The sequence below is a fragment of the Telmatherina bonti genome, assembly GCF_933228915.1.
Source record: "Telmatherina bonti genome assembly, chromosome: 2".
NCBI classification, from domain to species: domain Eukaryota; kingdom Metazoa; phylum Chordata; class Actinopteri; order Atheriniformes; family Telmatherinidae; genus Telmatherina; species Telmatherina bonti.
Window position 1 is genome coordinate 18,399,225 of NC_136620.1, and position 14,693 is coordinate 18,413,917.

At 39.3% G+C, this 14,693-nt stretch overlaps 1 protein-coding gene across 1 annotated transcript in view; it reads left to right on the top strand.

Moving 5' to 3' along the window:
• poc1b (POC1 centriolar protein B) overlaps positions 1 to 9,114 on the top strand; it is a 54,649-nt gene extending 45,535 nt beyond the window's left edge. The window contains exons 11-12 of the mRNA XM_079259920.1: positions 5,942 to 6,247; positions 8,666 to 9,114. Coding sequence (XP_079116046.1) covers positions 5,942 to 6,247; positions 8,666 to 8,803 — 444 coding nt within the window. The 3' untranslated portion in view covers positions 8,804 to 9,114. The remainder of the gene's footprint in view (positions 1 to 5,941; positions 6,248 to 8,665) is intronic.
• The last annotated feature ends 5,579 nt before the right edge of the window (positions 9,115 to 14,693 follow it).

The following is a 14,693-nucleotide window of genomic DNA, read 5'->3' on the forward strand; positions in this document are numbered from 1 at the left end:
CAACAATCCTTTTCAACACCACTGATTTCTCCTTACTCTTTTCCCATCGACCGACATTTACAAACCCCTGAACGTTACCGTTGCCATGACCTTTCTATTGATGTGCACGACTGACTATTTTGTTAGTCAGAATGGTCAGATCCAGTGCTAGTGAACATAAGGTTCAGCTTTCAACCAGAGAAGCTGTGGCATTTATTGTCGAAGTGTGTTGGAAAATCTGAAGATTCACTGCTAAACCAAAAGTTTCTCCCATTTAACTTTCTCTGCTCCATTAGTCTGACCGGCTCAGACAATGCCGTAAACAGTTCCACATCTCTGCTCAGTGAAACAAAAGTCTCCTCCAAATTTACAAGTAATCAATTAGAGTACACATACCTACTACGTACTGTAGAGTAAAACCCATGGGAGCATACAGAATCATAAAACCAACAACATAAATGTTCTGGTGTGGGTGGAAGATACACATTATACCCTTCATAAAGATTTTAGTCTTTCATTAACATTGACTTCACGCTACAAAGTGCCCAGTTAGACTTTAACCTACATGTCACATTCATACAAAATCAGCCTGCAACTTTCAACGTGGGACCCTTTTATCAGTTACTATGTTGTTACAGGTGTTGCTATACAGACTTACAGCAGTCACACTTTAAATTTAGATATATTGTTTGTAGTGTTTGTGGCTGTTCAACTGGCATGTAAACATAGCCAGGACTTTGTAATCATGAAGCCTTCCTCCTTAATGTGAACAGCGAATTTGGCCCAGCTGTGTCCTCCCTGCTGGGCAGGCTAGTCTGACCGATGCAACATGCGGGATGCACCTTTTACATTTTTGAGCAAAATGCTGTTTATCAAATTGACTTGACAGTGATTATGGGTTAACAAAAAGGTCCAAATTTGTTTTAATTAAACCAATTTTATCCATAAATAGGAGGATTTTGATTGTTTTTTTTTTTGTTTTTTTTTTTAAATAGTCTTGCTGGGATTTGAGGATGTGGCATCAGGTGAAGGACAAAGATGTTGTGATGAGAGGTACAACTTCAGAGACCCCTCACTTAAGATCAAACGTCTTTTTTTAATGTAGGGGTCTTCAGCGCCTCCGCTTCACTGCCAAAAGAGAGAATGCAGCTAATTCTGGTGCTCATGCTAATTATGTTTTTGATCAGACATCTGTGATTTAATTTAGAAGCAGAGGAGAGGCTATTTGTGATCCGTTTTCTCTCGAGGGTCCGTTTGATCATTAACATCACAGCCATTGCTGAGATTTTAACACGGATTGTTTTCGGATCACGTTACCATTTTAGGCAATGCTGCTAGAGTCAAGTTATTAATGTGAATGAGTAATGGAAATCATAGCAACTCAAGTTGAATCTAACCATAACAGAATTCAGTAGTAACACAGAAAATGTCCTTTAGTTTAGTTTTTGCCATGTCCAGCCACACACAAACACCAACTTGTTGCATAAAAAGGCCCATCTGGCAGCACACCATCGCATTCCTGCCACGGCTGACCATGATTACAGCAGACTGTGACTTTTGACTTTCTGCAAATCCTTCCAGACGAGATGCTATCTTATAAATGATTCTCATCACGAGGGTCCACTCTGAATTACCAAGCTCCAAATCTGTGCATCTTTAGCTAAAGTATCAATCTTGTATAATTTGCTGGTCGGCACTTCTGATAAAATCAACTGGTATTTCTGTGGGTCTGGATGTCCCCATGATGTTGGACATCAGCTGTATCCCTACTGATTAGTCCTAAAAATGTGTGTTTTGTTTCAGTGGGTTTTTTTTTTCTACATATATTAGTTGTGCAGTTATGAATATTTCCTTGTTAGTGTTTGATTAAATAATAATAATAATAAAAAAAAAAAGGCTTTGACTGGCTCACAGGCCAGCTGGTGTACCTTGCCTGTTAAACATTTGAGTGCACCCTAACTTACTGGCAGAGAGATGGAGGTCTGGATCTTCTGTGCCTAAATGAGCAGAACAGATGTTGGCCAGATGCGGCCGAGGAGGGCCGGGCGTTGTGAGGGGGAGGGCAGGCATGAAGGGGGGAAGTGAGGAAAACCGAAATCAGGACAGAAAGCAAGAGAGACTCTTAAGGACACACTGACAGCTTTGTTCATCTCCTCTCAGGAGCTAAATGTAACACCCCCATCCTCTTTTGTCTAAAGAGACTCGTACACTCCTCCTCTCCTCCCTCCATCTTCTTTCCTCTCCTGCCCTCCCTCTGTTCTTTCTTTGAAGTGAAGACTGTCTGCAGGAAGCAAGCCGGAATCGATTGCTTCGTGCATTAGGCCAGGAATGTGTGACACCCTCCTCCTCTTCCTTCCTCTCCATCCCTCAGACACATCCCTCATTAATTTTACCCTTCTGTTCCTCTCTGTGCACCTCCTAACCCCTTCCATCTTACTCAAAACACACCGCTGTCAAATAATCTTGTATCACTTACTGCAGATCTTTGATGATATAAGATCAGACTATTGATAATTCAGTAAAAAATAATGAATAACAGATTAATACATAAAATGTGTCATTAAATGGTTCTTGTGGTGCAAGGGTCAAATAAAAAGGGATCATCTTATCATGTGGAAGGCACTGAGAACAAAGAAGAGATAACAGCAGCACTAAAGTCTGTTTTCAGACTTTACTGTTTGTTTTATGTTCATCATAATTAGTAAACCTTTAAATCTGATGGCAAGTTTGTCGTATTTTTTATCCAAATGTTTCAAAATATCCCAAAAGCCCTATGTTAATTCAAATTTTTAAAAATACTTTCATGTTTCCTGGATCTACAGAAGACAGCCGGCATATCTGCTGTTGTTTATTTTTGATACTGTTCATTAATTGTTTTCATTGTGAAGCTCATTTTGAAGTTATAAAATGTCACTTTTATTTTGATCACAATATTATCAAGGTGGGTTTAAAAATGAGCGATAGCCCCTAATTTAATGGTTGTAACTAGTCGGGATCAATAAAGGCAAATTTAATGCATTCATGTAGTACTCTGCAACTTCAATGATGATAATAATTTCAAACAATGATGATTTCTAAGCATGACAGCTGTCGCTTTGAACCTTCATGTCTTTTCAGTTGTATTACAGAAAGTTGCTCTAAGAGCTCCAGGCTGTTGTAATAAATGAGAGAAATATTTCCCTGGTTAGGCTAAATACAACATTTTCTTTGTTAGGACTCACATCCTGTGTTTATTCTCAAATTTGGAAAAAAAATAAATAAAATAAAAAAAATTCAAAAGAACGATTTCTCAGGAAAGCCCAGACTATGTATTTGTGCACAGGTTACTTTTCAGTCTGTCTCGGTGAGTTAAACCTTCAAGGTAAAATAAAGAAATAAAAAAAAACTTTGGCTAAAAGTTCATCTCATAGATATAATGATGATGTCCAGTGCTTTGCTTCATGGCTGTAGTTCTGTGCCTTGAAGTGTAAAGTAATCATGTGAACTTTAGGTAGCAGGTTAGTCAATCTGTCACATCTCCAGTGCCCAGTCTGTAATCCACCAGTGTGAAACATCCGCCTACGTCAGTCTGCCAAGTTGCAACATGCTTAAGGTCTGTTCCACCGATGGAGCCGTGAGATGTTGACCTACTCTGCTCAGACTTACGCCTTACCCAGAAACTTGAGCTCCCAGACACACACTCTGATATCCATTTGTTTTAAACATAAAGCTGGATAAATCCTTAGCCTTCAGTTTAGTTTTTTTTTTTTTTAATTACCATAAACAATTAAATGTTAGACTCAATTTTGTATTTCCACCTCAAATGCATGTCTAATTTAGGAGTAACATTTTAATTTAGAGTTTAGAAAAAGATTCCTACATTCCTTTTAATGACAGGACCAAGCTACACAGTTTCTAATAGGATTTGTAATTCCTCTTTAGAGCGGCGGGTTGGGAAGGGTTCTGATCGGACAAAGGGTGCACGTGACATATGGCATATACCGGAAATAAACAAAGTTGGCTCCCTGCTTCTCAATGCTTCCCTGCTTTTCAGTCTAACTTGTAAAAACTCCATAATGACTAACGGTTTCACCGCTATTTTTATTATAAGTTTGAAGTACCAGCTCGAAACGAGCATACTACTTCACTTTTGGCAGCAACTGAAAAGGAGAAGAATAGACCCCCAAACATGGGAGGCAAAACGACGCACGTCATCAGTACAGGACAAGGCAACGAGCATGCTCAGAACGGCTGGAATTAACTTGCAGCTGAATAAAGGTTTACATGACAGAGCAATTAAACAGATCGGAATTAAAATGTGGATAAACCAGCCACTTACATCAGAATTAAGTTTAATTCCGAATAGAAATTTGCATTAGGAATTAAGTGTTTACATGGTCGCTTTTCATCAGTTTAAAGCGGAATTAATTTTTAGTCAGAATTAAACAGGAATTAAAAGTCCCATGTAAACGTAGCACCTGTTAATGTTGCATCTGTCATTGTTCCCAAGTAGCGCTGGCAGTATCAAAAAATCTCTATTCTGTTATTTTTTTCTTTAACTATAAAAGTTTAGTGGTATTTAACTGTTTTTATATACAGTTAAAATGCTGTAGTTTAACCAAGAATAGCCAGTTTTATTATAATGAGAATTGTTGCAAAGAAAACCAGAAATTTGTGGACATTTTACTGTGGACTTTAAAACAGATTTAATGTCCACAATGTCTTGATCATAACCTTGAATTTGTCTTTCTCTACAGTACTTTACACAGAACTACAGATGGAAATGGACTTTTTGCTCAAAACAATGTATATGTTGGATGTTCAAAATAATAAACTGAGCTTCTTAGCAGAGCCATGTCTCCTGCTAAATGGACTGTGAAGATGTTTATCTTTATCCACCACTTGGTTTTTTTTGGGGTTTTTTTGTCGTAGACGGTACATCTTAACTAAGTCTTACTAAGCATTTCAACGGTTAACCTGCACTGTTCTGCAAAGAAAAGGTACCATGTTGCCATTCTGAAACTTACACTTACATCCCATATAATTCTCTGAAAATCACTTTCTGGTTCACACATTTCTATTTAAATCACCCCCATGTGAGAAGTCTCCATTACAGAATGTAGCAGAAGTTCCTTTCATAAACCTTTTCAAGCAGGTGCATCTTTCTTCATGGACTATTTTGCGAAACGTCCAAAGCAGAATGGGGGCGTTAGGATTATCATACCTCCTATTCACCTCTGAACCAGTGTGGGAGGTAGTAACACCAGTAGATGGGCTTTCATCCACTAAGTCAGCATTAGGATGAGACTGTAATGTTTATGAATCATGATGAGGATTTTGTAGGATATTAAAAGTGTAAACAATAGGTTCTTAAACACTACAATGCAACAAGTCTGTATAGTTTTAAACTGTGAGGTTATTCTACCTACCATTGTGTGCTGTGTATTTGGTTATTGGAGAGCTGGCATGGAGGGTGGTGGACATTGCACCTTTGATTCTGCGGTGGTGTAATGATTTGTGAAAGGACACAGCAGAGCAGGATTTTACGATTGTTTAGTTTATTAATAAATGGGCAAAGGCAGCTTTGTGAGGGTCTCGTCACTGTGGAAGTGGTGTGTGAAGGGGTCAGAAGTCAGTACTGTACAGTTGGTGGAGATAGTTGTTGGCTATTGAGTGGACATGTGCAATATGTGGATATTTATAGATATTCTTTTTCATTTGCTGATTTTTTTTTAAAAAATACCAATAATCTAAATCTGCACTTATAAGAAACTTTGAGTTTCTATTTTTTTTTATTTATTTTTTTTTTTTTTTTAAAGAGTCCACTATCTTTTGTTAAACATCATGGTCCTAATGGGAATTTCAATCATTTATGGGATGCAAGCAGCTTAATTGGAAAAGTTTTATGGCGATGTTGAGTGCATCACTTATGTGAAATAAAAAAAGTACTTAGAATCAAACTTTTTCTCGTTGCCATCTCTAGCTCTTCAACAGCTGGACACGCTTGACGCCCACACAGGCCACAGCCAACAATCATCACTCCGACGACTTTCTGGCGCATCCTGTTGCCACTTTGGGGGTGGAAGGATGGACAGGAGGTGAAATTGCCAGTTGGGCAGGTTCAGCTGTTGGGAATCAGACAGGCGCCCACAGTGCAGGAAAAGGAAGGAGAGAGGAAGAGAAGGAGGAGATGGTGCAGACGCACCCACTGGAAGTTCTGTCTGGTCATCCATCCAGTCTGGACTCTACACTGCAGCACATCGTTCAACAGCTGGATATTCTCACGCAGGTCAGTTATCTGTAAATGGAGGGTTTAAAAAAGGAATAAGAAAAAGACCCAATACATGTCACCTAGTTGACTGCTCCATAACATTACAAGAGTATTGCTGGATGTGTGTTTACAGGATAGAAAAAAACTACACCCAGTTTAACTGGTTGCATTTTGTGCCATCTGGCCTCATCAAGTATACAATGGCAAATAAAGATATTTTGGTTGCCAAAAAATAATTAAATACTCACATCCTTATCAAAATGAAAAAATAGTATCTAGCTGCAAAAGTAATCAAAAGTTTCCCAGACACACACCCGCCCCTGCAGCCCACCTGCAGCTGTACTTGGTTTGGCCGACAACACAGAGCTGTTGGGTGTCACAATACATTGATATCAGTACAACAATAAACCACATCAACCGTAAGATAACACATTGGACAGTGATACAACAGTAACTAATAAACTGCACAAGAAAGAACATGTGGAATTGCTTACATTTGCTTTGGTGTAAATTTGAACTTGATGAAGGAAGTTTTAATATCCAGGAGTGTGTAAGACATGAGGTTCTAAATAGGAGTAAGGTTTACACTGCCTCCTTCTTTAATGTTAACTAAATAAATACACTTTTATTTGTCTTCTTTTACATGATCTGTCCATTTTCATGCTTAGTACAAAGGATATGGTGTCTCTCTGTTCATCCATTGTCCATATCTGCATAGTCCAGTGCAGGGTCATAGGATCCAATCCCAGTTCACCCTTAACAGGTTGCCAGTTGTGCCACAGTGTCTGTTAAAGGACAAGATTGTGTTGTTATTTTTTTTTTGTAATGTCTAAAAAAAAAACTCAGGAATACATTTATTTTGGATGTTATGCTATGGTTGCCATGGTTTTTATTGTTATGAGAGCAGCAGAAGGCAAACACTCATTTTGTGACCATTTTCTGAGTAAACAATGTAGACCAGTAAAAGATTAATGGATTTTTATGGCACTTTTCTTGTCTTGTTGACTAATGAGGTGTTGATTTTCCCCTAATCTTTTTAGTTTTCTAACTATCATCAGACATTCATTCCAGAGAAAATCTTCCATTTAGCAAACAAGCTAAAGCTATTCCTGCTAAGCTAGCTGTCCAACTTGGAGAAATGTGCCAAGTTTTATTTAATTTCTTCATCCTTGTGTCAAGAATCTTTGTGTGCATGTGTTTAGTTTGATTGAGTCACTAGAGACGTCTATATAAGCAAAAACATGGTTGTCATTTACCCATGTTAAGTAACATCAGCCAAAATAATTCAACTTTATCATTGCTTGTGCTGACGATCCTATGATTAAAACAAGGTTTAAGTTAGTTGGAGTCCTGTTTATTATTGATATATTACGCCTCTTGAGTAGTCTTTTCCCCTGCTGTACCTTCCTTGACATTCTTTTATCCCAAAAAACCTTAGGGTCTTGCTTATGTTTCTATAGCAAAGACCTAATTCATGATTTAAAAGATCTTGATGAAACTGTGGGGGAACCAAAACACTGCGAGGACAATCCTACAGGAACTGCTGCACTTTGCTTGGAGTCAATCAGTTGCTTTAATTAATGGCTTTAGTTCAGTGACTACCACTTTGCAAACTAACCACATCCTTCATCCAAGAAAGATGTGCATAATTATGCAAGCACATGTTGGATGTTTTTAGACTCTCTTTACAGGTTTGGAGGTGTTTTGTACCAAGTTTCTAACAGAGCTGAAGGGAATGTAGCTGCAGTCAAATAGGTCATATGATTGTTAGAAATATGATACACGTTAAGAACATTAAGAAAACCATACATTTTATCAGAATGCAGAAAACAAAATGTTAAAAACTCAGAATTTCATGAGTAAGACTGAAATGCTCCACTGAGTGTCTTCGGCAATGTTAAAACAGACAAAACGGACACACATTGGGTTGTTCTGAGGAGTCCTCATGAGCTGAGTCTACATTTCCACGTATCCCCTACAAGCAGCATTGCACTAGACCCAACTGAATGAAAATCTGCAGAGAGATAGCCAACCTGTTACCACAAGATGACAGACATGTCTCCTCAATCTTAACACTTTTCTTAAGGGGGAGGTTTGTTTTATAACAAGATTAAATGAACGTGTCTTGGATTCAGTGCAAACAGCAACCATGTGATACATATATCTGGTGGTTTTCGCTTCCCATTGAATAGTATATCGAACACTGTGATAACATCTTTTGTATTAAATATAAATGTACACATCAAGGCCAAACCTTTCTATGAAAACAAAGAGTTGTAAAGTTTGTTCTGTGTGTCGCTTGTTGTTATTTTTCCGGTGACAGGCTTGATTCCAGGCCTCTCAGACTGCTCGTCGCTCCTCTGATTTCTGCCTCTGTAATTATTCTCTGACTGCTGTGTAATTATTTTGCCCTCCCACCCACACAACTACTTTCAGACTGTTTCTGTGCTGGAGGAGCGTCTCACCCTGACGGAGGACAAGATGAAGGAGTGTCTCCTGCACCAGTCTCGGATTCTCAAGGACATGGGAGCATCGGAAGAGAAGCGTGAGGCAGAGAGCGAGAGCACGGATTGATCGAACTCATCCTGAAACGTTTCATACAGCTTTAACACAACTTTTGCATGTGGGTGCGTGTGTGTACACATATTGGTATGTGTGTGTGATCCTTTTCAGAGGTTAATCAGGATTTGGGTGTCAGGCAAAGTGAATTATTGTACGTCTGTGTGCGAGTGTGCATGGACAGCATGTTTTGTTCACCTCTTCAGGACACCCAGCTGCACAAGCAAGCATACATTCCAGTTGTGTGTGTGAGTGTGTGTGTGTGTGTGTGTGTGCGTGTGCGTGTGCGCGCGCACAGATACGGATATGGTTGGTAGAGCCCATGTGGACAGCTGCAGCTACAAAACCAGGAAGAGCCTATCTTCCGTGTGAGCTCTTTGTCTGAGTGTTTACATGTGTATGAATGTAAATCAGCAGATGCTTTTAGAAATGTGCAGCTTCAGCAATAATTTTCTATCAAAAATATTTTTTGCATCTTTGCAAATTGCTATCTAATAGTAAAATCAAGTTGCACCCATATCGACTTACTTGCTCAACCTCCTTGAAATGTAATTTATATTAATAAACAATGTACTGTATTGCACTAAATTCTGGAGTTTTGTGTGTTTTTTCTAAAAGAATCAGGCTGGAAACATAAACATTTTCACTTTGTGCTAATTGCACAAGGTCAAATATTTCGATTAAAAACAAAAAGTAGCTCCAGAGTTTGACTATTGATGTAAAATCCCCAACATCTTTCAGAAAATCCTGTAATTAACTAGCGATCTGCTGTTTTTATTTGCTGGTGGAAGCTGATTACCATGCTGCTACTGTGCGTAGGCCTTGTTTATCTGGCAAAGCTCCTCGTGTGACTTGTTTAAAGTCTCCAACTGTGAAGTGCTCTGGCTTGCACTCACCCAGTTTCAGGACGATAGCTGTTTATGTTTTCCAGCACTTGAGATGTGGTAAGCAATGTGGTCGAGGCGGGAGGAAGCTGTAAAAAGAAGAAGCCACACAAAGTGAACATTCTCCTCCGGCTGCTGTTTGCCCTCCCCACCACATCCTTCATTTCCTCTCTGGCTTTGCTGGTTTTCTTCCTCCTGCTCCTCTTTCCTGGTTACATAAAAGGGGTTCAGCCTGTTGAGGGGGGACGGGGGGCTCCTGAGCCCATCTCATCCAAAGCAGAGAAAAAACCTGTTACACCACATGTTTAGATCGGTAGTAGTGCACAAGCCTTAATAGACTTTCTATACTGTTTTGCATTACTGGCATTTTCAGAGGGTTTAAAGTGGACACAGAGCAGAAGACAAATTGAGAGCATTAAACAGTGATGGACACATCTTAACTTCTCTGTACAAAGTAGCTTTAGCTAAATGATATTTTAATGTTTCCCTCCATAAATGGCTCACTTTGGGTAAAAATATATTATAGTTCCCACTTTAACTTGGCCATTTTAAAGCAGTAGATTCCTTTTTATTTTATTTACCTTTTGTAAGCAGTGGGGAGTGAAAGTCACAGTCGTGGATATCTCATACTCTACCACGATACAATTTCAGTTCAGATTGATTCAGAGATTTGTGACTTATGAGGCAAAAACATAATTTACTACTTCCATTCATTCAAAATTGCAGAAAGCAACTGGAATATCAAAATACAAAGATCGACCGCTGCATTACCTGCGTCAACTTTAGATTAATTTTACAGTCTTTGAATAGTCTTTGAGGATTTACAAGGAAGGTTTAGAATTTTTTGTTCCACCAGTGATTACAAGAAGTCTTTCCCAAGATGGCTCATCAATGGTCACTTTTTTCCCCACATTAACGTGAAAGGTTTTTAATAGCTGAGAAGCTACAAACTGTTACTTTCCTAATAAACAGATTTTTGATTACATTTGGTCTACAGTGTTTGGCGGTCATGATATAACCTTTTCCGGCGAATGAGCATCAACTACTCATTGCGTCTTCCGTTCATTTATTGATTCACTTCTGTAAACTTCCAGTTCTGGAGTTCTTGAAATAAAGCAGAGCTTCTGCTGCTTCCTGGTTACCACCAACTTAAATCCCCCATCTTTTTCTTAAACCTTGATATTGACTGCAAATCCTAGAGGTTCACAAGACAAGTCCAAAACTGTGTGCATTTCCTTGTTTGCATAATCCCCAACGATCTGTCAGTACGACCATTTCAAACCCCAGCATCCACCCATCTGTGTTATACACCTGTTTATTCCAAAGCTGGGCCACAGGGAGCCAGGAGTCCGTCCCAGGTGAGAGGCAAGTACAACCTGGAAAGGTCGCCAGTCCATCACGGGGCCAATAGAGAGAGACGAGCACTCATGCTCACACTCACTTCTAGGGGAATTTACATGCACGTATTTGGACTGTGGGAGGAAGATGGAAGTATCTGGAGAGAACTTGCGCATTCGCAGGCAGAAGATGTAAACACAACACAGAAGGATCCAGCTCAAACCAGGAGGAGGTCCAGCGTCCCAGCATACCTCCTGGAGTGGGATACCAACGTGGTTCCAAGCCAGATGAGTTGTTTGGTCTTGCTTGTGTTTTTTGGCTCCATCTTTGGTGCTTCTGTCTATCAATGACCCCAGGAAGCTTTTAAAGAAGGTGCCCAGATCATATTCTGTCCAGATGAAGGACCTTCACTGACTTCTTTCAGAGGGAAGGAGGGCTTTATCTCCTTATCCTTCCTCTAAAGATAAGCCAGCTTGCCTTTTGATGGAAACTCATTTCAGCAACTTCTATTGATTAGATTATTGTTTCAGCTACAACCCAGGAGTGCACATTTAGATCTTGAGAAGTCAAATGTTCTGCAATGAAAATTGGGTTTAGTCCTGAACTAATAATCTAAAAAGCTGTTGGGTAGAGGTTCTTTCTCAGTATCTGTAGGTCTAAATGAAGATGTAGAAGACTGGATTTGGTGTTTTGATGTAGTCAAACTGTTTTTGAACTACAAGTGACTCCATAGAGACGCCTGAAGGCCTTCAATCTCTCATTACTGTCTCTGTGAATAAGTGCAAACACAAGAACACACACGAGCTAAGCTGCAAAATTATGTGTTTAAAAACAGGAGAGCCACATGCAGGCAGTTAATGACCAATTTCCACCTTCACTTCCACTCCGATCTCATTAAGTGCTCACAGACCTTGTTGCAGAGTGAACACAACTGCTGTGTGTGTCTGTCTTTAGTCCATTTTAACATGATCCTATAACTTCTTAATAGCTTCCTAGAAGAGGGGCTCCCTGTTGATATTGAGGAAGGAGCTCCTGCAGCCTTCCCACCAGACAAAAGCAGTTTACTGCTGAGCTGTATGTGTGTTTTTGTGTGTGTTTCTTTGTCCTTCAGCTCATGAACTGTGATTGTATTTGTGGAAGCAATGTTCTGGTGCCTGTTGTTCTGGCGCCAGTGCTACGACCAATATTGACCTTTTACTTGATATCACTTGTCTGCTGAATTTTGCTGCATGTGCTAAGAGTTTTGATTTTTTTTTTTTTTTTTTTTGATAAAGAGACCAACTAGTATCTTTATTTAGCATCCCAGCTGAATCAGAGATCCTCCCTCCTCCTCATCATAATCCTGCTTCTCTCTCTTTTCTGCTGCCTCTCATCCATCTCTGAGAAATGGGAGGATCGTATTTTCAAAAAGTCCCCCTGAAACCCCTAGAGGGCTTGTGGTGATAGATGCGGGTCAGGGACAAAAGAAGAGAGAGATGAGAAGGGAGGGAGTGGAAGAGTGCAGGTCTCTGCACCTAGGCCTGTTTTGAGTTACAAAGTCTCACTCAGAGCTCTGGATGCAGCCTTAATAATTGCTGATAAACTTAGTTTTTATGTGCACACCTCAAACATGCAGGGATGCACCTGTTCGGACAGGTGCAGGTACACACTGAAACCTGCCTGCTGTTCAGTGCCTCCTCTGTTTGCTTTGTATCCACTGCAGGAAGAAGTCATCCTGTTTACCCAAAGGCTCCAACACCCTGCTTCTGTTTTCATACGCATGAAAAAAAAGAGTGGTAAAAGAAAAGTTTTCAACATAGAGAGTTGCTGCACTCAAACACAGAATAATCCGTTGTAATGCAAAAAGTATTTTAATGCATTCAAAACAAACAAAAGAAACTTCTCCGGTATGTAGAAACATTTTCTAATGAAGCAGACTTATGTCAGCCCACCTGCTGACACTTAAATGCTGCATTTTAAATTCAAATGTGTTGCTCATCCTTCTCATAACGTCACCATGAGGCACATAAACCTAATGTTTCACACACCTGGTCAGTGATAGATTTGGTGTTTCCTATTTTGGATATCCGTCAGATTGAGAATATTGTGCTGCAGTCTGCATGTTTGTCTGTTATGATGTTTGTAGTGATATCTTTAATGACCTGATCTCTTAAACCCCAATGGTCTTTTTTGGGTTTATGCTTGAACATCACATACACAAAAAGAACTGATTATTTCTCTGCAATTATAAACTTTATGAAAACCATTGTGATATTAAAATAAAGCCAACACCTTTGGGATTTTATTGGAGGTGAAATCATCACTACAGATCCCACTGTGTTGAAGTAATTAAAGATGGAACATAGAAAAAAAAAACAGTATTTCTTTCTCACCTTGACGTTTTTTGCATTTCAAAACACATAAAAACTTTGAAAATTTGTTTAGTAGAAAGTGTGATTCATCATGTGGACGTTATCTGTGCAACTTCATGGAGCTGAACTGAACACAACAAAGTTAGAGGTTTTAGTAGAGACACAGTGATGCCTTTTTTTTTTTTTTTTTTTTTCTTTTAAGAATATGGCCATTTCTGCACCATCAGTAAAATTTGAAATTTAAGTATATATATATATATATATATATATATATATATATATATATATATATATGTGTATGTGTGTGTATATATATATCGATATGTATCGATATGTATCGATATAAAATAAATAAAAAATACCATCTGTCATGTCAGTCTCCTCTAACGGCAGAAAAAGTTAGTGAAGGGGTCTGAAAACTCGCTCAATAAAACAACAAAGTCGCAAAGTTGGCAACACTGGCTCGCATTGCTTTTTTCATCAGGGACAGTGGGATTGGCCAGTGACATTAGCAATAAACTACAGAGCAGAGCCAATCATGTCAGCTGAAATGGGTTATAGGTTACTTATGGCAGCAATGGCTTGGAACAGACAGAGCTTACTGATCTCTCACCATTTGTGTGATAGAAAATAATAGGAACAACTCAGGATTTGTTGGATAATGGTAGGTATAGGTCTATACAGTCTCATCCCAATTCAATACACAAAATGCAGACCAATCACAGCCACACACATGTTTTCTGTGTGGCACATGGTCTACAGCAGCTGTGCACTGATGCAGCAAAGCATACTGGGACATCTTTGCGGACTGGTCTCAGCTTAAACACTCGTGGCTTGTTTTTACAGGGCTTACTGTGTTGAAAGCTTATCTCCGGTGGAAGGGGGGGAGTGGTGAATGGAAATAAAAGAAAAAGTGTGAGCAGAAAGAAGCTCAGGAAAAAAAGCTGACTTCCGCACCGGGAAGGTTCAAAGGGACCTCCGCTCTTGCATGATCTGTTTGTTGTCACTTGATCCCTGCGTTGATTTTCTATGTCTCTCTCTCTTTGAGTTTTCCTGTTCCTCTCTCTCACTCACAGGAAACAGAGACATACATGTACACAAGGCCTCTGACTGCAGCTTCACCCTTTTCCCTTCCTTTGTGTGCCAGTAAAATGTTGTTGTCTTCTTCAGCCTTTCTGTGTACAAGAAACTGTGTTCTGAGTACTAAAGAGTTTAATTTCCTTGATATATAACCAGTTAATGTGTCATTTTGTGCACTAAGCCACAAAAGGCAAAAATAGTGTCTTTAACTGAGTCCAAACAGTTGCTGGCTGTTTACATTTTTTTTTCTTT